This window comes from Salvelinus namaycush, chromosome 7 (assembly GCF_016432855.1).
Source record: "Salvelinus namaycush isolate Seneca chromosome 7, SaNama_1.0, whole genome shotgun sequence".
Taxonomy (NCBI): domain Eukaryota; kingdom Metazoa; phylum Chordata; class Actinopteri; order Salmoniformes; family Salmonidae; genus Salvelinus; species Salvelinus namaycush.
In genome coordinates, this window is record NC_052313.1 from 45,077,827 (window position 1) to 45,102,833 (window position 25,007).

At 41.0% G+C, this 25,007-nt stretch overlaps 1 protein-coding gene across 1 annotated transcript; it reads left to right on the forward strand.

The window, feature by feature from the left end:
- The first annotated feature begins 1,617 nt into the window (after nt 1-1,617).
- LOC120050741 (inactive dipeptidyl peptidase 10-like) lies at nt 1,618-22,835 on the forward strand. Its single transcript, XM_038997303.1, has 25 exons — nt 1,618-1,699; nt 1,986-2,081; nt 6,318-6,412; nt 9,240-9,314; nt 10,294-10,346; nt 10,527-10,608; nt 12,652-12,772; nt 13,559-13,713; nt 15,504-15,601; nt 16,099-16,222; nt 16,339-16,377; nt 16,574-16,681; nt 16,821-16,912; nt 17,110-17,157; nt 17,376-17,497; nt 17,855-17,902; nt 18,414-18,512; nt 18,687-18,756; nt 19,039-19,233; nt 20,468-20,522; nt 20,610-20,706; nt 20,993-21,051; nt 22,152-22,248; nt 22,379-22,452; nt 22,695-22,835. The coding sequence occupies exons 1-25, from the start codon at nt 1,675-1,677 to the stop codon at nt 22,833-22,835; spliced, it is 2,268 nt and encodes a 755-aa protein (XP_038853231.1). The 5' UTR covers nt 1,618-1,674.
- Nucleotides 22,836-25,007: the final 2,172 nt, after the last annotated feature.

Below are 25,007 nucleotides of genomic sequence, written 5' to 3' on the forward strand. Positions count from 1 at the left end.
CCTCACTGCTCTCCTAAATCCCAGTGCCTTGAGAAGATGGTCTGTCAAAAAAAATCACTATTCTACTGGATGATGTGTACAAACTAGTTTTTTTTTGTACACTAGATTTCTCACGTCAAGCACAGAATTATATAGGACTGTATATCTACAGCTGTAAGTTCTAGCCTGGATCCAAACTGAATTGTTCTATTTACATTTTGTGAATTCACTTTAAATCCAGGCTAGTAAGGTTCTGCTTCCGGGGAACACAATGTTCTCCTTAACTGGTTTCTTGGGAAAGCACAGTAGGTTCTCCATAGTAGGCTAGACGAACAGGCTCCGACTCACAGAGCCATGACTCATGCTTCTCAGGTGCTAATCAATAGATTAATGAAACGCCACAATTGCCTGCAACATGACCTCGTTAGTTTGTTTGTCTGCCCAGCAGTGTCTCACATTACAGGTGATTCTTACGATGTTGATTACCTTGCGCTGGACTGCCTGTCTGTTTTGCATCCTTGCTTGTCTATTTGCATTGTTCTGATGGATGGTCCTGTTTCCTAAATGTAACAGGCAGGAAACACGATTGTCCGGATGTTGCCGCCCCAAATGTTTTCTTTATTGAATTGTTATAACCACCTCATGACAAACTAGCAAAGGATGAAAAAACACCTAGAACCGCATTTACCAAAAATCTGTTTGGTTTTATAGTTGTGATACATATTACGTTAACTGGTCATAGGTTACAGGCTGTGAACCAATCACGTAAATCTGGTAAGCTTTTGCAGTAATTCTGCATTCTTACCCAAATCAATTCAACCAACCATGTGCAGCTGTAATTCTATATGCTTACCAACATTAGATTAAATGGACATCATTTATTTATGTATAGAATATAGACATACCCAAAAATCGATGCAACAAGCCAGGTTAAAACTGTCTCCCTCTATGACTCAGTGGCTATGACTCAGTGTGTTTAGAGGAGAAATGAAAGGGACATTTGAAGGTCTCAGGGAGTGTTCTCTCTGGAGATAGCTTCTTGAGAGGAATCAATAGTTTGTGTTTCCACCACTCACTGCCCTCCCTACGTCCCGTATGTACTGCGAAAGGAAGGCTAGGTGGTGTACTGTAACACCCATCTATACACCTCTCAGCTCTAATCATTTCAGCTCTGGTCAGTCAAAATATTTGCGAGACACACACCTATTCCCTTTGACATATTCAGAATTTTCATCATGAAAAGGTGGACACCTACTGCTTTGAGACCAAGTCATGTCCATTGATCGCATTTAATTGAACCATAAGCTTGCAGTGACTGACTGGTACTGTAATTATAATAGGGATTATATTGTAGGAAGTGGTGGGGTTGGATCCCATTGCTGACACCAAAAGTGGACTCTACTTAATTACAATTTAGAATTAGAATCTTACAACATTGTTTTATTAACAATCCACAAGTGCATAAGGAACACAGTATTTCCCCGTTCCATAAGAGCCTCTATGTTTCATAGGAACCTCTAATACCAAACATGTTAATGTCTGATAGTAATCATTACATTTTTTAGTTGAAGAGTGTTCTCAGTTTGCTTCGTGTGTTTTTTCCAGGACTTTGTGCAAGTAAGCCCTGAATCGAGGAACTACAAAGGAATAGCCATCTCCCTGCTGGTCATAGTGGCAGTTTGCTCCCTCATCACCATGTCTGTCTTTGTTCTCACGCCAGGTACTGTACCCACCAGGGGACCAAGAGACCTCATGGGGTTTATTTTTACGGTCATAGTTACTGTAGGCCTGTATTCTAACTAACAGAATATAAGAATCAGAATTCTTCCTGGTCAGGTTATGTAGTCAGAGCCCTGAGTTTTTCCAAACAGTTTCATGATCAGGGTAATATTGACTGTTGTTATGTGTGTATGAATATCAATTATTTTCCTGTGTGATTTTTATCCTCATCAGGCTGTAATATCCGTATTTTGATAACTGGCCTGACACTGTTATCCTGTTTTCAGTGGAACTTCCTGGTGCGGCTAACTCCAGACTTACTGTGCTGGACCTGTTTAAACCAGAGTTCTCGGTGCACGATCCTGAGGCCAGGTGGATAAGTGGTAAGTACTTTCAGGATAACCGTCTAACATTCCTGTTGTAACGAAGCCTTTAGACTGATCCCTATCCTCTCAATCTGATTGAGTCTCACGTGAAAAGGTTGGATTTCATTAAATGCACCCCCAAAAGCAACAGTTTATAAGCCCTCAGCAGTGCCACAAAGGGTCTGTCCAGGAGGCTACTATTATAAGAGAAAGGGTCTGTCCAGGAGGCTACTATTATAAGAGAAAGGGTCTGTCCAGGAGGCTACTATTATAAGAGAAAGGGCCTGCCCAGGAGGCTACTATTATAAGAGAAAGGCTCTGTCCAGGAGGCTACTATTATAAGAGAAAGGGCCTGCCCAGGAGGCTACTATTATAAGAGAAAGGGCCTGCCCAGGAGGCTACTATTATAAGAGAAATGGTCTGTCCAGGAGGCTACTATTATAAGAGAAAGGGTCTTCCCAGGAGGCTACTATTATAAGAGAAAGGGTCTGTCCAGGAGGCTACTATTATGAGAGAAAGGGTGTGGCCAGGTTGGCTAGTTTTTGGAAGATATTAGGCTACAGTCTATCTGATAGTTGGATGAGGGTGACAGAGATTCTATTCTCTTGACATGATCCTAGAATCATAAAGAAACGATTAAATCATAGATTTTAGTTTGTTGTTGTTATACATTTTAAACGTTGTTTCACTCAGAAGCAGAGCATTCTGAACCTCTCAAGTCAAGCATGGGAGTATTCCTGCAAGCTCTCATCTCATCTTGAGCTATAATGACAGCTGAGAGTTTAGCATGGCATGGGAGCAACACCTCCTGACCTGTCTCAGTAAAACAGATGGCCTCCCAGTCATGCCTCAACTCTGGCCGGTTTGCCAAAACAGGGTGGACTCTATCTCAAGCCATCACTGGGAGCCCCTCTGGGATATACTCTCAGGTCAAATCTCCCTGCCCCATATCCAGAACAACACCCCTTTCTCCAAAACCTAGCAGGTTTCATAATAGTGTGAGAGAATAATTTGGGGTGGCAGCGCTGGTGTCTGTTCTGTTGCCTGAGCTAGTGTGGTTCCTCTTCGATCTTCTTGGCCACAGCGAGCAGGCTGTCTTCCAGCCTGTGTATGAAATGGAGGCCTGGAAGCCTGCGGAGAGCTTTTCCATCCAAGGGTAGCAAATACAAATGACTTTTTCAGTCGCCTGTTGATTCTCATTATGGGGATTGGAGTGTGATGCCTTCTCGCACACTGTGTTGACCTGATGGACTGCATTAACTCTTATGGGCCTCCCGTCGTTTTTCACAACGCCTTCCATGATGGATCAAGCCATATCGTCCGCCCCCTCGTCCGCTCATGCTGACGTTTCTCCTTCTGTAGGACACATCGATAAAACTTTGCTACCCCCCCATAAAACACTCTGAGAAATATAATGACTGGTGATTTCATCACCACCTCTCTCATGTTAGCTGACATTACGTTATAGTGGTAAATATTGGTGAGATTAGAGCCAAGCTAACAGGTGGTATGAAGACAGACATAAAGACAGAAAGACAGACAGACAGACAGTGATGTCAGGGTGAAAGGCAGTGGTCTGCCATGGCACAGCTGCAGAGACAGTTCCTGCTAGGACCTCATTACATTTGGGGGGATTATCTTGGTGAGTGCTCCCTATCTGCCTGCTGCTAGCGTGCTATGCTACAGCACGATCAGACTGTTTCTAAGTAGACAGAACGCCTTAGGAAAGCTGCTCAGGTTTAGGCTATTACCATTATAAAACTAGTGTTCACAATCGCATACATTTGAACTGAATTGGATTTTTTTAACACCTTGTTTGAAATGATCAGCACTGACTGTGTATCACATGTAGTGTTCATTTCACATGTTGCAAGTAGTGTTGTAATAGTAAACGTACTCTTGCGGATCATGATATTTCGTATGGCCCTTGTTATTTTCTCGTGCGTACACGACATGAAATTCCAAACAACCTGCATCCCAACAATTTATGTCAATCTCATAGAAGTCATTTGTGTAACAACGCAAACTATATACCCTATTTATCGATTTCCTGAATATATTGTACATGGTGTATATTATTCTCAACAGTCTGGGGAAGGATAAAGAACTGTTTGTTCTGGCCAGTGGGATGTACTGTATATGTGACTTATGTAAATGAGAACTAACCCAAAATGTTCACACAGCATAGTAGTCAGAACACGTCTTCATGTATTTTAATCAGCGAAGAGGACACAATGGTCATGCCAATTATAGCCTCGGAAATGTGAACACCATACACACTCTGTTTGCCCCGGTAAAATGTGGTTGTCCAAACATATAGAATATGAAGTGGTTGTCCATAAATATAGAATATGAAGTGTAAATTATACTATAATTTGAGACATTAGATTGGAAGTGGTGGTAGGTATACCCTGGGGGATATGATGAGTGATTCAATATAGCATCAACTTCATCACCACACTCGTACCCTATTAGCTTGTCCATACACGTGCCCAGCATGATCATTACTACCAACATATGTGATTCCATAACCTCTGACATGTCTCTGTAATAATTCATTATTCATGTTCACCTCTGTATTCATATATATTTTCATGTCCATGTTTTAGTGACTGAAACAATATTTCTGTTAATCATTAATCCCGTAGTAGTATCTCAAATTGGAAGACATATTTTTAGCAGAAGCTTTTATCCAAAGTGCATACATTTTCGCATGGGTGGCCCCAGCTGGAATCTAACTCATAATTCTGACCTTGCTAGTGCCATACTCCATCATTTGAGCCCCACAGGAACACACACCTTTTACCTGATTATGGTCTACATAGATAGTGGTTGAATGTCATGTGAGGAAGGCTATTTAAATATTATAATTGCCTAGCCTTGTGGACATAGGAGGAATTTTCATTAACCGAATAAAAATATATTTCTAACGACGTCACCGAGGCAGAGACAGCAGTGGCTAAGCGAACGGGCTGTTTAAAGGTTATAGTGCCACATGAGCTCCAGCTAGATAGTGTGACTCACCACATAGGCTACAGGCTTCGAACCTGGCTTGTTGGTTGTCTTATTCCTAGTTTTCCTGATATGAAAGTATTGCTAAATGGTCTATAGTAGATCAGGGTTTCTCAAACTCGGTCCTGGGGCCCTCCCTGGGCGCACGTTTTGGTTTTTTGCCCTATGACAACACAGCTTATTCAAATAGCCAACTTATCATCAAACTTTGATTATTTGAATCAGCTGTGTGGTGCTAGGGCAAAAACCAAAACGTGCACTCACGGAGGGCCCCAGGACCGAGTTTGAGAAACTCTGTAGTAGGCTACCCTTTTCACAGTCTGAGCTTAGCTGTACTGCACTGGCCTGGTTACACATCCACCATAGTTGCTGGAATATCATCATAGTTTACCTGTATTGTCATGTCAAAAGTACAAGTTGAGGTGTCATTGAAATATTACAATTGTGTTGGACCAGTGAAGCATGTAGCTTCCTACTTCTCTCCGTCAACCTCCCAATGGATCAGTTAGACATCCTCCACGTTTTATGAACCATCTGAGGATCCGCCCCTCCAAAATAATTCATGCTTTGGCATGTTTTTGTAAGATGTTTTGAGTGAAAACACAAAGGTGTATTTACAAGCAGTAAGCTAACGTTCCAGACCCCGCAATGTCCTTGCCATTTAACACATTTGAGCATTGCTAGGTGGCTTTGTCGATTTTTATTAAATGTTCTATTGTTATTTTGTATTGATTTTAGGAATTCAGTTCTATAATATATAATATAATGCTGACCAAGTGTTTTACACTCGTTCTGCATGATTTATCATACCAGTTACGTAGCTGCATTTAAGACCACATTTTTACTCAGAGCAACTGCCCGAGCCAACAACAGTGAATTGGGAGCCATATTCCTAAAGATAGATAGTGAGATTTGTAATGCCAAATAAAAGGAAGCCATTGCAGTAATGTGGCTGGCTGGCTGGCTGACTGCAGGTCAAAAAGGTTTTGCTCAGTAGAAATGAGGAGAGGCACTCTTGAAATGAACTGCTGGAAAATGAAGTGCCAGTCAGTCTAGCGATGGGGGACTAAGAGAACCCTCTCCCCCCTCTCTCCATCTCCTTCTCCCTCTCTCTCTTTGGGGTCTGACATGGATATTGATAAGTGGATATACAGTGTCAGAATGTGTAGGCCTATTTTCTTCTTATCTAAAATATGGTTATCAATGAGCATTTGACAACATTTTTCTTGTATCATTTTACAGATTCAGAGGTTTTGTACAGGAACCGAGACGGCCACGTCATCAAGTTCAACTTTGCTTTAAATGAAACAGAAATGATCCTGAGAAATAGCACATTTGTAAGTAGCTTGCCACCTATGGGTCCCCCTCTCTAACCTCAATTGACCGATCAGCATTCATAACACAGTACCATATTTAATGATCAGCATTCATAACACAATACCATATTTAATGATCATCATTCATAACACAATCCCATATTTAATGATCATCATTCATAACACAGTACCATATTGACCCATCAGCATTCATAACAAAGTACCATATTTAATGATCAGCATTCATAACACAATACCATATTTAATGATCAGCATTCATAGCACAATACCATATTTAATGATCATCATTCATAACACAATCCCATATTTAATGATCATCATTCATAACACAATACCATATTTAATGATCATCATTCATAACACAGTACCATATTGACCCATCAGCATTCATAACAAAGTACCATAATGACCCATCAGTATTCATAACACAGTACCATACTGACCCATCAGCATTCATAACACAATACCATATTGATCCATCAGTATTTACAACACAGTACCTTGTTGACCCATCACCATTCATAACACAGTACCATATTGACCCATCAGCATTAATTACCCAGTAGCATATTGACCCATCAGCATTCATAACACAGTACCATATTTAATGATCAGCATTCATAACACAATACTATATTGACCCATCAGCATTAATTACCCAGTACCATATTGACCCATCAGCATTAATTACCCAGTACCATATTGACCCATTATCCTTCATAACACAGTACCATATTGACCCATCAGCATTAATTACCCAGTACCATATTGGCCCATCAGCATTCATAACACAGTACCATATTGCATACAAATATCAAAGCTGAGCACATTGTCATTATTTGCCTCCTGTAGCATTGTGATAAATCAATGTAAATATTGAAAAGGTGTGGGCTACGGGATGAAGGATGAGGGGGTGTGTGGTTGTGAGACATTGCGGTGGGAACGTGCGTCTGAGCAGGTGTGATGTCATTGATGTTTTTTTAAATTTGTGTCTGTCTGTTTATTATATTTTGTTTATGTATGGTTAATATTGTTTGAGAATAAAAAATAGTCAAAAAATAAATAATAATAATCGTAAAAACAACATCTGACAGGTCATGTTTTATGTGTTGCATAAGGCTAAGCGGCTTTGGACTGTCATTGGCAGGCTTGCTTTTTGACATTTAATAATCTAACTGGGCGGAAGGCAGGGCACCATTAATCCCTATTTAAAGTTTAGATATGCTAGCTACAATTTTGGGTGGAATGGTCATATGCCTGTGATTGTAATAGTACGGTGGCCCTAAGGGGCAAAGTACAGTATACAGGCTGTGTATTGGTTTACCATCATCTGAATTACTTCTTTGATCTACAGTGCATTTGGAAAGTATTCAGACCCCTTCCCTTTTTCCAGATTTTGTTACGTTACAGCCTTATTCTAAAATGGATTATTAATCAAAAATAAAAACAGAAATACCTTATTTACATAATTGTATTTAAGTATTAAGACCCTTTTCTTTGTGACTCGAAATTGAGCTCAGGTGCATCCTGTTTCCATTGAACATCCTTAAGATGTTTCTACAACTTGATTGGAGTCCACCTGTGGTCAATTTAATTGATTGGACATGATTTGGAAAGGCACACACCTGTCTATATAAGGACCCACAGTTGACAGTGCATGTCAGAGAAAAAAAACAAGCCATGAGGTCGAAGAAATTGTCCGTAGAGCTCCGAGACAGGACTGTGTCGAGGCACAGATCTGGGGAAGGGTACCAAAAAATGTCTGCAGCATTGAAGGTCCCCAATAACACAGTGGCCTTCATCATTCTTAAATGGAAGAAGTTTGGAACCAGCAAGACTCTTCCTAGAGCTGGCCACCCGGTCAAACTGAGCAATCGGGGGAGAAGGGCCTTGGTCAGGGAGGTGACCAATAACCCGATGGTCACTCAGACAGAGCTCCAGTTCCTCTATGGAGAAGGGAGAACCATCCCGAAGGAAAACCATCTCTTCTGCACTCCACCAATCAGGTCTTTATGGTAGAGTGGCCAGATGGAAAACACTCCTCAGTAAAAGTAACATGACAGCCCGCTTAGAGTTTGCCAAAAGGCACCTAAATGACTCTCAGACCATGAGAAACAAGATTCTCTGATCTGATGAAACCAAGATTGAACTATTTGGCCTGAATGCCAAGCCTGGAGGAAAACTGGCACCATCCCTACGGTGAATCATGGTGGTGGCAGCATCATGCTGTGGGGATATTTTTCAGTGGCAGGGACTGGGAGACTAGTCAGGATCGAGGGAAAGATGAATGAAGCAAAGTGCAGAGAGTTCCTTGATGAAAACCTGCTCCATAGCACTCAGAACCTCCGACTGGGGCAAAGGTTCACCTTCCAAGAGGACAACGACCTTAAGCACACAGCAAAGACAACACAGGAGTGGCTTCGGGACAAGTCTCTGAATGTCTTTGAGTGGCCCAGCCAGAGCCCGGACTTGAACCCGATCGAACGTCTCTGAGACCTGAAAATAGCTTTACAGCAACGCTCCCGATCCAACCTTACAGAGCTTGAGAGGATCTGCAGAGAAAAATGGAAGAAAGCCCCCAAATACAGCTGTGTCAAGCTTGTACAACGACCTTAAGAAAACAAGCTTGACACACACTGTTTTTGCTTATGGGGTATTGTGTGTAGATTAAGAATAAGGGTGTAACGTAACAAAACATGGAAAAAGTCAAGGGGTCTGAATACTTTCCGAATGTACTGTGTGCACAAGATGCTTCCTAGATCTATGTACAAGATGTATTAACCTTTTAGATGTTTTATTTGTGACCTCTGTCTTTCCCTTGTCCTAGGTGTCTTTCAAAGTAGCCAAATATTCTCTCTCTCCAGACATGAAATACGTGCTATTTGCTTACGAAGTGAAACAGGTAGGATATGAATAGTCGTTAATAAATGACTGTTGTTTGTTGATTACCCTTACACTTTTAAATAACAGTTACGAGAGATAAACATGTAAACACATACAGTACAACGTCACAGGGCGTTGTTAGTACACCAAATGTCAACTGAGTACAATTGTCTTCCACCAGAGCAGTATGAAATATGGATCACCTTTCAGCCAAACAAATGATTATATAAATAACCAAACAGCTACAGAATGAATCAGTGTTTCCCATGACCCTAAGCATAGTTTCAATTGTAATTCCTTGATTCCTCGCCTCCTCTTTCCTCGCCTCCTTCTCAGAATGCATAGGAGGAGATGGTCCGAAAGAAATCTCCGATCTTCTGTTTCAATGCGTTTTGAGAAGGAGTTGAGGAGAGCGGACTCAAGGATTGAAGGAAATTACAATTGAGATTCACCCATAGTCTGACCGGGAAGGAGACCAAACAGCAAATAGGCTCTGATCAGAAATCAGATTGCACCACCGGGGTTAATGGCAGGTGTACTAACCTCATTGAGTTTTATCTTCTTTCTCTTTCTTTATTCTTTATTCATCCTTCATGTGGTTTTCCGTTGTAATATTTAGGCCCTAACCAAGGATCTCTCATTGATTTCCTCTTTGTTTAATGGCTGGATCGCTGGCAACCAAGGTTTGGAAACATTGCACCAGAATAGGATTCCATGGACTGATGCAAATGTTGTTTAGTTGTGTTATGCATTATTATTATGCAGTATCAAAGGTGGTGTGCAACCAAGTTTGCGTGATGATTAACCTTGCCTGACAACTGAAGACTTGCGTTGGCTCCCTGAGCTGTGCGGGCTAACACAGTCTTGAATTCCTTTTGGAAACAATTACATTGTGGAATCCCAACATGTGGTTTCTAACATGATTCATTCGCATCATATATGCTTTAGTGTTGTCTATTATTTATTATAACATTAATTGTCAGTACTTTTAATCTCAGGTGTACAGACATTCCTATACGGCATCGTACATTGTTTACAACATCCACACAAGGTAAGAGACTGAATGGACTGGTTGATGCTTTTTGTCTTGTATTGACATGCATACTGAAGAACATACTGTATTATGTATGATACACCCAATCTTTGACACCTCTAGTTCAACAACAGATGGGGTTTGTTCATGCCTGTCTGCCTGTCTTTGTGTACTTTAGTGTGTGTGCTTGCGTTTCAGGGAGGTGTGGGAATTGAATCCTCCGGAGGTCCAGAATGCAGTGCTCCAGCATGCAGCGTGGGGTGTGAAGGGACAGCAGCTGGTGAGTCTCTCCTCTCCTCTTCTATGATGCCATAGACTTCCTCTTTTCACTCTCTCTCTCTCACCCAATCGAAAATCAACCTATGGGCACAGCTCTTAGACTGTCATAGATGCCTCGTCACAAATATGAAAGAAATTGATAGGTGTGAGCATTATCGACGGCTTTTGTACAGGGTTCCATCTAGATGTGTTGAATGTGCTTTTCTGGCATGCAGGAGACCCGGTTTCAAACCCAGTCGTCACACTAGGGATTGGTATCAAATTTGCCGTATTTATATTTCTTATGATGGCCAGTTGTGGTACAGTTTCTCATGTGAAGAAGTAGAAAGCACCATTTGTTGTATATCAGGCGGCCATTTTGACAGCAGGGGGTCCTGTTACAGATGGGGATGCAGACTACACTTATCCGGACCAGACATCTTTGAGCTTCTGTTACTCTGTTCAGAGTTTGTTTGGTCACAAACAAAACCCAGCATGTAATTTTTGTCTGGCCGAACATCTGGCGGCCTAACGAAGTACACTTGATTGTTAAAAGGGTACAAAAGTGAACGTGTTAAAGGAACTGATTGAAAAAGAGAATCCTGAAGTTTAGCAATATATAATAATTAATCAATATCAAATCAAATTTAATTGTATTAGCCACATGCGCCGAATACAACAGGTGTGGTGTAGACCTAGCAGCAGCAGCAGCAAAATATAGCAGCAGCAAAAAATAACAATATATACAGGGGGGTGCCGGTACAGAGTCAATGTGCGGGGCCAGATGAGGTAGTATGTACATGTAGGTAGAGTTATCAAAGTGACCATGCACAGATGACAACAGAGAGTGGCAGTGGTGTGGGAGGGGGGGGGGGGGGGGGCGCAATGCAAATAGTCTGGGTAACCATTTGACTAGACGTTCAGGAGTTTTATGGCTTGGGGGTAGAAGCTGTTTAGAAGTATCTTGGACCTAGACTTCGCGCTCTGGTGCCGCTTGCCGTGCGGTAGCAGAGAGAACAGTCAATAACTAGGGTGGCTGGAGTCTTTGACAATTTTTAGGGCCTTCCTCTGACACCGCCTGGTATAGAGGTCCTGGATGGCAGGAAGCTTGGCCCCAGTGATGCACTGGGCCGTTCGCACTACCCTCTGTAGTGCCTTGCGGTCGGACGCAGGGAGTACAGGGAGGACAGGAAAGGGCTGAGCACGCACCCTGAGGGGCCCCTGTGTTGAGGATCAGTGTGGCGGATGTGTTGTTACCTACCCTTACTGTACCACCTGGGGGGTGGCCCATCAGGAAGTCCAGGATCCAGTTGCAGAGGGAGATGTTTAGTCCCAGGGTCCTTAGCTTATTGATGAGCTTTGAGGGCACTATGGTGTTGAACGCTGAGCTGTAGCCAGTGAATAGCATTCTCACATAGGTGTTCCTTTTGTCCAGGTGGGAAAGGGCAGTGTGGAGTGCAATAGAGATTGCATCCTCTGTGGATCTGTTGGGGCGGTATGCAAATTGGAGTGGGTCTATTGTTTCTGGGATGATGGTGTTGATGTGAGCCATGACCAGCCTTTCAAAGCACTTCATGGCTACAGACATGTAGGTAGTCATTTAGACAGGTTAACTTAGTGTTCTTGGGCACAGGCACTATGGTGGTCTGCTTAAAACATGTTGGTATTACAGACTCGAACAGGGAGGTTGAAAAATGTCAGTGAAGACACTTGCTAGTTGGTCAGCGCATGCTCGCAGTACACGTCCTGGTAATCCGTCTGCGGCCTTGTGAATGTTGACCTGTCTAAAGGTTGACCTGTCTAAAGGTTTTACTCACAGAGAGCATGGTACTACCAATTATGGTGCACTTTAATTCCTGATATGGATCATAGATAGAAATAATAAGTCATAATTAAAAAAATAAGTCATAATTTAAAATAAAATCACTACCATATTTCCCTGGCAGTGAACTAGTGCTGTATTGTAGCAGGATACTGATGGGAATCAGAGTCTGGCTTTTGCTGTGCTATAGTTTCTTAGCCATCGTGCAAAGCACAATTGCAATTCTCCTTACTCTCATTTCAGATCTACATCTTTGAAAACAACATCTATTACCAATCAGATGTGCAGAGCAATTCTCTTAGGATTACTTCGTCGGGAGGTGAAGGAGTCATATTTAATGGAATCGCTGACTGGCTGTATGAAGGTTTGTCTGAATGCCAATTTACAGGTTCAGGGCGTACCCAAGGACACAATGTCAGGAAAGGTATTCCATGCATTGGAAATAAATAATGTGCAGCCACAAAGGAATTCATCACTTTCACAGTTGAACGGTTCTCAGTCGCATTCAGGGACGGATGGAATAAGAATTCAAAATTAACACTACTAACGATATTAGTCCCATTTCCGAAGAATAATTGAATAAATGAGAACTAACTCAGAATTTTTATCAAAGTTAATTAAATATAGATGAAGGAATGTCATTATTTCACTACAGCAGTGTTAAGTCTCCTCATGAATGGGCCATAATCTACACATTGTTCCATGCTCAGGGATAGCAGAGACAGTTTCATTCATAATTTGCACTTATTAATTACACCTTAATGATGGATTGTAGCCCTGACTTAATTAAGACCAATGTTATGTTTTATCTACATCAACCCAAAACAAGTTCTATAAAAAAACTGTAAAATTCTTAATTTGTCATCCTTTTGACATATTTTCAGCAAGGTTGTGTAAAACACAGATTTCCAATTGATGCAGATACAAAGGCATTTTAATTAATTATATGAAGAGTGCCTTGGTCCTCCCTTCTTTTTGATGATGCAGATACAAATTCGAACGTTCTCTTAAACTTCATTTACAATGACAAATTGATCTTATACAGTATATAGCAACTTCAAGTATGGTGTACAGAAGAAGCCTATATTCAAGTGGATAGGAATAGATCCGGAAAAAAAATGATAGTGTAGTTTCAACCTTGTGTTTTTAGAGGAGATTCTGCAGTCACACATAGTCCACTGGTGGTCACCTGACGGAGAGAGACTGGCCTTCCTCATGATCAACGATACCCTGGTACCCAACATGTTCCTGCCCCGGTTCACTGGCAGCCCCTACCCCAGATCACAGGAGTACCCATACCCCAAGGTAATGGAAAGACGCAATATAACGGGATAGCATGCTGATGTAGAAAGTGAGTGTATTTGTCTGTGTCATTATTTTGCCCCCATTGGTGAAATTGTGCTTGATTGTTGGAAAAACAACGCTATTGGTTTTAGCAACAAAAACTGTTGGCTCAAGAAACAGTCATTTCAGTTCGGATGATATAACTATTGTATGTCTTTGTTGATACACACAGTGTACTAGATTTGAGCTTCGGAAGTCATGTTTCTGTGCTATCGATTGATGTGCTGTATTATATGTACTGCATGTCGATACAACAACTATGGCTATCCAGTTACGATTATCCCGTGCATAGAGTTGGTTACAACTACTGCACACATAAAGGTCTTATATTCTGATAGATCAACTATTTATGGAGTCTCATCAAAAGGGAAATTGGAAACTGAATAAATGATTAGACAAAATGATCAGAACCCTGCTCAGATTTTATAGGAGGAGGTAATAGCGCTTCTAACAAAGGCTGTGATGGTTATGGAATTTTGGATTACGGTTATTTGTCAGCCAAATGGTCACGGTTATAGTTACAAGTATAACTGTTCGAATAACAACAAAAAAAAGAAGAACATATTCATTCTCCTCTGGCTCCTGACTGCACGTCTGGTCTTTTTGAATGCCCGGCTGTCTACAGTCAACTGTTCGTTCCAGAACACCAAACGGGCTACTTTTATCTTCTCTCGTCTCTCCTTACATCGGCTGTTAGATGTGAATCGGGCTTACTCCTACTTACTGCTTTTAGGTGAAGTTTGTCGATTTAGACATGACGTTCTTCATCCATAATCGTTGTTTACCGTGCCAGTCCTACTTCTAACACATCTAAATCTGCCTGAAAAAAGAAGCCTGCTTGTATGAAGTATTCACAATGATATTCTGCCAGTTCATTCCTTACCTCCAGGGATAAAAAATATATATATATTTGCTCTGTCATCTCTGAGATTATCGCTGGTTGGATGTTAAACTAGGACAGACATCCAAATGGTCCAGGCAAAACAAAGACTTTAAGCTAGGACAGACATCCAAATGGTCCAGGCAAAACAAAGATGTTAAGCTAGGACAGACATCCAAATGGTCCAGGCAAAACAAAGATGTTAAGCTAGGACAGACATCCAAATGGTCCAGGCAAAACAAAGACTTTAAGCTAGGACAGACATCCAAATGGTCCAGGCAAAACAAAGATGTTAAGCTAGGACAGACATCCAAATGGTCCAGGCAAAACAAAGATGTTAAGCTAGGACAGACATCCAAATGGTCCAGGCAAAACAAAGACGTTAAGCTAGGACAGACATCCAAATGGTCCAGGCAAAACAAAGATGTTAAGCTAGGACAGACATCCAAATGGTCCAGGCAAAACAAAGATGTTAAGCTAGGACAGACATCCAAATGGTCCAGGCAAAACAAAGACGTTAAGCTAGGACAGACATCCAAATGGTCCAGGCAAAACAAAGACGTTAAGCTAGGACAGACATCCAAATGGTCCAGGCAAAACAAAGATGTTAAGCTAGGATAGACATCCAAATGGTCCAGGCAAAACAAAGATGTTAAGCTAGGACAGACATCCAAATGGTCCAGGCATAACAAAGATGTTAAGAAGATAATAACCTGTGAGGTCATTTGAAACATTGATTGTTAGCATAGTTTATAATGAATTGCTGAATATCCACTGTTCATGCACCTTGGTTTGAAAGCGGTGTAGCGACAGTACTGGTTTTTCTCAGCATACTTAATAATTGACTTTATGAGGATCTGTTTGCTGACAGGCTGGCCAGCCCAACCCTACAGTCAGGCTGTTGGTGGTGAACCTGTACGGCCCCACACACACTCAGGAGCTGGTACCACCTGATGGCTTGAAAGGAAGGTGAGGAAGACACATCATTCTGGCATTCCGGTTCTTTTAATCTGCATTTGTAATTGTTGTGGTGCCACCAGGCATGCCAGGTTATTCTTTGCATGTTATTTCTTTACTAACCGTTATAGCCAGTATATCGACAATATAATCTGTATGTATGCATGTTTACATGTTTCCACGGGCAGACTGGGACCAGAAATCCGTATTGTCATTTCTAACACACCGGCCCATTTTTTCCTTGAGACCCCCACACCTGTCCATATTATTCCTCAACTATATTCCGCCATTATTAGCCAGAAAGTGATCATTTTGCATGAAAAATCCAAGTTAAAGAGGCCCATAGACTAAAAATGAACCAGCCAGTCTGCCCCTGATTGTTACAGTGCATGTTTGATCAAGTGCTATTCACAAGTGCACAACAACCATCATTCAGAAACACAGTATGATTCAAATGGCCCAGAGAAGTAGTTGCTATACGTCTGAATGTTTGTCTGACGTTGACCCAGAGAACACTATGTGAGTATGGTGAAGTGGATCAGCAACACCCATGCAGCGGTACGATGGCTCAACCGGCCCCAGAACTTGTCCTTCCTCACTGTGTGTGACGCCACCGTCGGATCCTGTGTACAGGTGGGTTTTTCCTTCACCTACGCTAAGATGGTCCTCACTAGAAATGGGTTTTATTGGTGTCGTCTGTGTCGTACTCCATGTTGGATCTAAGACGTGTTCCTTCACTTGAATTTCAGAAACATGAGGAAGCTTCAGATCTCTGGCTCACCAGACAGGTAAGCTGACATGTAAATGTTCTATAATATTAGCAATTCATATTTCCATCTAGTAACGTTTTATTTGAATGCTATTGTGGGCTTGATTTGCTCCAAATTGTGCTGCAATTTTAAAACAGTGAGTATTGTATCTATATGCTAATAGTAAAGAGGAAATTGATGCACGTTGACTGTCCCTTAAATCCAATGTCCTCAGAACCAGGAGCCAGTGTTTTCAAAGGACGGGAGCAGGTTTTTTCTGACCATACCGGTGAAGCAGGGGGGACAAGGAGACTTCCATCATATTGCCATGTTCACCAAATCGGTGGGTGCTGTCATACTCCAATTCTGAAATAGACATTGGTTGTCTTGTCATTCTCCGGCTTTTTCAGTGCTCACTATGTGTCTTTATTTTTTTTGAAACATGTTTTTATCGAAAAAAATCAAGATTTGTCTTTTCTCAGTTCAGAAGTGATCAAAATGATGCCCGTCACTTGACGTCAGGCAACTGGGAGGTGACCAAGATATTAGCCTATGATGAGGGGGAGCAAACCATGTAAGTCTGTCCGATCCTTTCAGATCAGTTATGAGAATAATCGAATATCATATTTTGTGTTACAGATATGAGCTTCAACAAGTGTTGATCTTTTTTTCTCTTTTCAAACATCTCTTCTGTTGAAACTATTCTATTTGTAACTATAGTTTCCTGTACTTGCCCGAGTTAGTCATTCTGCTTTCACCTATATACTGTAGATATTTTATCGGTACTCAAGACTCCCCACAAAAGAGACACGTGTACAGGTGAGAAATTATTCTAAAACATTTTCCCCGTGAAGAAATGCGCATGCTGAAAGTATTCTGCTCAATAACACCAGACATTTCAGCCGCATTCTAGTAGCCGTTAGCCCTATTCAGCTCCAGTTTGTCTTATCCTTCCGTATTGCATAGATGTAATACATTGTTGAAATGCAATTATCTCAAGAATGTGAAGAAGTGCTAAAAGAAAATCCCTCTTTCAGTGCATCTACTATTGGTCTGTTCTCTCAACGATGTTTGACCTGTGAGATGAACCAGGAAGCATGCACATTCTTCGATGCTGACATCAGCCCGAACAAACAGCATGTTATTCTACAGTGTAAAGGTACGAGTCTGGTCTGTGTTTTTCGTTCTGGAAACCATTCAGACAAATACAGCTTTATGTGGATATGTTATAGCCACTGTAGTAAAACCCAACCTATTCTGGGTAATGTACGAGATATTGTTAAGGAGTAATTATGTCAATTATGCCATTATGTATTTTATGATATAGTAGCAGATGGCGCCTGGGTCTCCTAACCACTGCTCTAATAACTATATCCCACGGGTGACGTCGTTGGGCTTACATAGGCTAGGGTAGCTACAATACTACTATAAAACCATGTTAGAATATCATACTGAGCGTTTGTTCAGTCTCAAAACGATGCTATGCAGTATTGCTAGTGTATCTTCTGTTCCACAGGTCCCGGTGCTCCATCTGTGATGCTGCAGAGTTTTAATGATGTAAACAGTGAGTAATACTAAGTATTGATATGAACTCTCGTCTCCTGTACTGTACTGTTTCCAGTCTGTTTTAATGGTTCCTATTTCATATTTGGCCACGAGATTGTTGGCTGTGTTTCACATCGTGTGAAATAGATTTTCATCAGCTGTCCAAATGACATTTTCTGGCAAGGTTTAAATGATAATCTGGAAAGTATTTTTAATGCAAATGATATTGATTTGAATTTTTTATGCATGGCTGCTTTTCAATGATACTGAATATGAGGCATAATTGTACTGAAATTATGTAATTGGTGACAGTCTAAAACAAAGGATCACAGGGCATCTGGTTTAGATGCAGTGGCCTATGTGAAGTCAGCCAACTGTATTAGAAAAATGTCAAACTCAAATGAATCTGCTTCTTGAAACAATCTGTTGATTGATTTTCCCATCACAGTTTAATACCCAATATTATCAGTATCCTTGTGTCTCTTTACACACAGTATGTTAATGGTTACTTTCACACTTTATCCTCACAGCTTACTTTATATTGGACAACAACATGCCTCTGAGAGCTGCCTTGGAAATCAAAAAGATCTCTAAGTCAGATGTCAGGGTTATTCCAAGTGAAGACTTTGGTAACTAACCATTTCTCTATGTGTATATTTCTTTCTTTTTCTATTTGTATCTCTCTCTCTCTCTCTCTCTGCTATATAGTCTGCCAGTCACTTTTTTCCTCGTTCTCTCGCTCTCTCGCTACAGTATATTGTTTATTTGAATAACTACTGTAATTCAATATTTTCTTCTCACAGAGCTGCCTTTGAAACTCACCTATCCCCTTGACTTTTCTGAATCTCTTCTCTATGGCCTTCTTTTGATTGTGTAAGCATCGCTCCTCTTTCCTAGCATTCTAACATATTTACACAGTCTTAAGTACATTTTCATTCAGCAATACATTTAGAACGGAATACTTTACCTTGAGAACAAACACAGTGATTGTCTAACTCCAATTCCATGATGTAAGATTACGCTTTCTTTCATTGAGGGAAGATGTTTTCACATAATATGGAACTTTAAATTAGTTAACGTGTTTGAGAAGCTTGAATCAACCACCCTCTCTCTCTCTCTCTCTTTCTCTCTCACTCCCCCTTCCGCCCCTCTTAGTGATGGTGGGCCTGGCAGTCAGTCGGTGAGTGATGAGTATGAGCTGGGTTGGGACTCGGTGCTGGTCAGTTGTGATGAGGTGATTGTGGCCAGGCTGGATGGCAGGGGGACAGGCTTCCGGGGCCTGAGAGTCCTGCAGCAGGTCCACCAGCGCCTGGGTACCGTGGATGTTCAGGACCAGATAGCTGCATTGGAGTATGTAACCTCCGACCAGCATGTGACGTGATGAGATATGACATCATTTTCTGGTTGCATACACATATTTAGCAGATGTATTACGGGTGTAGCAATATCTAACAATACACACAAATATAAAAGTAAAAGAATGCAATTAGAAAATAGAGAAATATTAGGATGAGCTATGTTGGAGCACAGAGTATGTATATATATATATATATATATGGTTGAAGTCGTAAGTTTACATACACCTTAGCCAAATACATTTAAACCCAGTTTTTCACAACACATCAGTCAGGCAGTTGGTCTTGTCGCAAATGGGTCTTCCAAATGGACAATGATCCCAAGCATACTTCCAAAGTTGTGACAAAATGGCTTAAGGACAACAAAGTTAAGGTATTGGAGTGGCCATCACAATCCTATAGAAATTTTGTGGGCAGAACTGAAAAAGCGTGTGTGAGCAAGGAGGCCAACAAACCTGACTTAGTTGAGGAATGGGCCAGAATTCACCCAACTTATTGTGAGAAGCTTGTGGAAGGCTACACGAAACGTTTGACCCAAGTTAAACAATTAAAAGGCAACGCTACCGAATACCAATTGAGTGTATGTAAACTTCTGACCCATTGGGAATGTGATGAAAGAAATAAAAGCTGAAATAAATAATTCTCTCTACTATTATTCTGACATTTCACATTTTTAAAATAAAGTGGTGATCCTAACTGACCTAAAACAAGGAATTTTTACTAGGATTAAATGTCAGGAATTGTGAAAAACTGAGTTTAAATGTATTTGGCTAAGGTGTATGTAAACTTCTGACTTCAACTGTATGTATATATATGTATATTTATTTACATATGATGGGATGTATAGACATTATGGACAGTATATGGAAAGAATATATATATGTACTATATATAATATACAATATGATATACGATGCGATATACACTATTAGATGATATGATACTATATACAATGCAATACATGAGATGTAATGTGATATACAGTGCGATACGATGCCATACAATATGATATAATACAATACCATAAGATAAGACAGGATGTGATATGATACAATATGGTGTAATATGATACAATATTTTCCCCTTTCCATTGAAATCCATTAAAAATGTATGGCATGGTTGTACACTCTTTAACTTCCCTGTCAGTCATCAGTGTTAAAGCCCTCATGAAATGTCTGGAAAAAGAATTAGTCATTCGGTTTTGGGTTGTTTTTATTTACTTATTACAGATACTTGATGACACTCCCATACATTGACCGCGCGCGGATCGGAATCTACGGAAAGGCAAGTTTAACTGCTGTCTTTCAGTTGATCACCATGCTTCACACTCACGGGTGTGTTCAACAAGTGAAGGTGTTCTTTTCTTTCCAGGGATACGGTGCTTACCTCACCTTGATGCTTCTGAGGTCCACGGCGCTGATTAAGTGTGCAGCTGCTAATTCCCCAGTGATTGACTGGAAACTTTACGGTGAGTAATGTTTCCATGATCTTACCCTTTAGGTCAGTTTCCTTGACAGAGATTAAACCTAGTCCTGGATTGAAAAGCAAGCTGAATGCACAATCTCCATTGAAATAGCTTTTCAGTCTAGGTTTAGGCTCAATCTAGAATTGGGAAACCGGTGCTATGTGTTTTGTGTGAGTACATTTTCCACAACAAATGACACGAAATACTGTACAAATTTGATTATCAATGAAATTGGAGTTGAAAGAACTGAATACTTTTTTGAAACGTTGTGTACTTTCTCTACACGAAGCTTCAGCATTTTCAGAGCGATACTTTGGCCTGACGTCACAGAACGACAACAGATATCAAGTAAGTTGTTTATCACAGTCAATCTGTTGGTGTTATTGATGGTTTTCTATTTGTGGGTTCTACAGATTATCACAGCAGATTGGAGAACAGTGGGAACTGTCACACTGAAGGGTGTGTGTGCATGTGCGTGCGTGCGTGCGTGCGTGTGTGTGTGTGTGTGTGTGTGTGTGTGTGTGTGTGTGTGTGTGTGTGTGTGTGTGTGTGTGTGTGTGTGTGTGTGTGTGTGTGTGTGTGTGTGTGTGTGTGTGTGTGTGTGTGTGTGTGTGTTGGGTGTTCATGGGCCAGGTATTGTTCATCAGTCAGAATAATAACTCGTGAAGCCGTACAACTTCCTGTGTGAGATTACAGTGTAATCAGTGAAAGTGTTCCCCTGAAAGTGGGTTGTTAATATGTGGGCCACACAGTTCGAGCCATTTAAAATGTAAATGATGCTAGTTCAGAGAAGCAGGTCAAAATGATCGTAAACAAACAGCAGGGCATCACTCATACAGTCCTGAGAGGTAGATGGAAAAAGACATGAACACGTTCTGTTAATGAAGCAACACACTGGTTCCCCTGGGGGTGCTAGACATGTTTGATCCAGTCCTGTATTGTAGCCTGGCTCAACCAGACTGGACACTATGCTCAGCATTGATTGTGAAGTGAAGGAATAAGTGAGCAGTCTGATTTAACAAGGCTAGTTGTATATCGTAATCTTTTCACAAACTCTTTATTCACTGCTGTGGTTGGTTTTCCCTCAGATATTGTTTGCTGTTCAAACCTGAGGTTTTGTTTAGCTTTTTGTGTATTTATGTGTATATTGATGTGTATAGTGTATATTGATGCGAATATTGCTGTGTGAATATTGATGTGTATAGTGTATATTGATGTGACTATTGATGTGTATATTGATGCGTATATTGATGTGTATACTGTATATTGATGTGTATATTGATGTGAATATTGATGGGAACATTGATGTGTGTATTGATGTGTATTGATGTGTATACAGGGCTCATCTGTGAAAGAGACCTTGGTCTCAGCATGACTCCCGGTCAAAATCAAGGTTCAATAAAATAGAAAACCTGAGGTTACACTGTCTCCCATGTCTATTCTCTCAGGTTTCTAGAGTGCTTCCAAATATGAAAGGACTGCAAGGAAACATGATGAAAGGACCCCAAGGACCGGATTTTCTGTTGATTCACGGAACAGCTGATGGTAATTACCCTTTCGTCCAACAGAAATGGAAAATAGACGATCCTACGTACGACGTAATCAGCGATTGGCCTTGTGTTGTTTTCAAAGACAATTTGCGAAACCAATTGGTGTTTTTTTGTTCTTTTCTCAGCAAATGTTCATTTCCAACATTCAGCGGAGTTGATTAAGCACTTGATCAAAATTGGAGCGAACTACACAATGCAGGTATGAGCCGTGATCCACAAATTTGAATGAAAATGTTGAATGAGTGATTACATAATGTGATTATTGAAGTGATTTTGATTGCTAGCCAATATATTTGCAACACACACACACAAACACCACTCAGGAAAAACATTAAGTGACTTTCTTGTTCCTTCTAACTGATAAACGAGTAACCACACTTCACTACAGGAATGACAGTCCCAATGACCTTGTGTTTGACCTTTGACCTTTGTTTGAGACAGCTTTACCCAGACGAGGGCCACTTCCTGTCCCTGCAGAGCCAACAGCACCTGTCTGAGTCCCTGGTTGGCTACTTCAGAACATGTTTTCAGGACTTCAGCACACCGCTACCTGAAGAGATAGGCAAAGAGGATGATGACTGACAGGGTTGAGGTTAGATGGTGACTGACAGGTTTAGGGTTAGATGATGACTGACAGGGTTAGGTTTAGATGGTGACTGACAGGAGGACGTGCAGACGGGCCGTGTGTGGATCTGGGATCGCTATGTTGAAGCAGTACAGTGACTGCTCAGCCCTCGCGAGGGCTGTTGGCTGTTGATTAGGTGTCCAATGTAGGCAAGACATAGCTGATGTGGGGTAATGTGGTGTGTGTGTGTGTGTTTGGTGTGTGCGTGCGTGCGTGCAAAATGCAGGACTACAGATCATGGAGGCTTTCTATTGGTAGAACAGCACAATGGTTGATGGACAAAATATGAGAGTTAAATGTTATTTTTGACATTTTTTTAAATTCCACTCAGTGATACACTGGTTTCTCCCTTCACAGCTTTTACCATCAGCTGTATCGTTATACTGTGAAAGCATGCTTTTGTTGAAGCCCACGTTTATCCACATTATTCCAATTGTACTAAGCATCATCAACACAATTCTACCGCTTTCCGTCTGTCTTATCCCATTCCTATCTGTGCACTAATAATGCCTCAATTGTACTTTCAGTTACTGACATGCACACATATTAGGTGACGTTACATACGATATAGCACCATATTATTTGATGAAGTGCTATTTTTCATGTCTTATGATATGCTGTTTTCAGCTGTACGTTTACAGTATACAGTGTGTATATTTTTGAGATATGTGTTACAGGGGGTGATCTATTCGAATATTGTGTGAATGAATGGTCTTTGTTTTTGCTGCGGTTTGTTACACTTCAGATGAATAGCCATTGTCTTTGGATTAATTGAACAATAAAGAATTTAAGAAAACAACTATGTTCTGCCAATGAAATATCCATGACAGGTCTCTCTGGGTCTCATATTGAGAGACTTTCTGTTGACTTTTCCATCTGAAAGCCAAGTAAATATCGGGCTCAAAATGATATATTCTGCACCGAATTCTGATGTCTGGAACGACCGTGAATCTGAGGTCTTTAATCCTGCTTGAGTAACCATTGTCTACTCAGTGTCTCAGTGGTTCAAATGGTAAGTTATGAGAGCATACAGGTTGAAGGTTATTGCTGTTCTCTTCATTTATTGCATATAACACAAACAAATGCACACATTGGGTATGATATCCCTGTTATAGTAGTTGTTTCCCATTCATCTCTACTTGATTTTATTAGGTGTACTTGACAGGGGCAATGCACATTAATCGACATGTGTGAAAATGTCTGTGCCAGATTTGCCAGCCGGCTAATTTTCTACTGTAGTCCCATGGATCTAGCCAGTGGCCTGTGTGACTATTTTACAGACAGACTGTTTGCGTCCTGAATGGCACCCTTCTCAGTGCACTACCTGCAGAACCATAGGGCTCTGGTCAAAAGTAATGCACTACATAGGGAATAGGGTGGCATTTGGGACGCATAAACTGAGAGAAATGTAATTACTTTACAGGACAAATTCAACACTGCCCTGTGAGTAAGCTTCATACCGCGTCTCCTCTGACTGAATGAACCTATTTGAGAGAAGGAACGTGAAAAATAGGTAGCCTCAGAGCCATGTATATTAATACACTGAGTTTTCTATGCTTCCCCATTGTGTGAGACAATGGTGAGCGAGGCATTCAGTCTGGTTTAACCAGGCTACAAAATAGGCCTTGAGCTTGAGCGATGTGGAGGGATACAGAGCCAAATTACAATAGCACACTTCTCCCATCTCCACATGAGGAGATCCCACTGTAGCACAACGGATTCACTTGCGATGGGCATTGCACTTCGTTACTATTCATGCGTTTTAGGGTTTCTGTCCGTTGCCTCTTTTTAAAGTCGTTGCTGTGAGGTCATTCATCATTGTGACGTAGGGGGTCGCTCTCACCACCCTAGATAGGAATACAATTCCAACCTGGCTGATACTATGTCAAATGGACATTGACCGTAGCACTGCATGGTTTGTTAGCCTGTTAGGCTATTGTACGCAATCCTAGCCACTCAGCCAGAGGACGCTTTTACACATGGATCACTGAAGAGCCTAAACTGTGCTAGCTGAATTGGTTTATTGTACTGTTCAGAACAGCTGCTTATCTCCAGAATACATCTTATCGTACAGTACATAATGGAGCGTCTGTAAGATCTTTTTCTCATACTCTGGTCCCAGATCTGTC

Bases quoted from the DNA above. Each gene is read 5' to 3' on its own strand.
- LOC120050741 (XM_038997303.1), top strand. From the start codon at position 1,675: ATGTCTGTCTTTGTTCTCACGCCAG. The intron at 10,609-12,651 runs GTGAGTCTCTCC...CTCTCATTTCAG, and splicing joins GTGTGAAGGGACAGCAGCTG to ATCTACATCTTTGAAAACAA. The intron at 16,378-16,573 runs GTAAGCTGACAT...CAATGTCCTCAG, and splicing joins ATCTCTGGCTCACCAGACAG to AACCAGGAGCCAGTGTTTTC.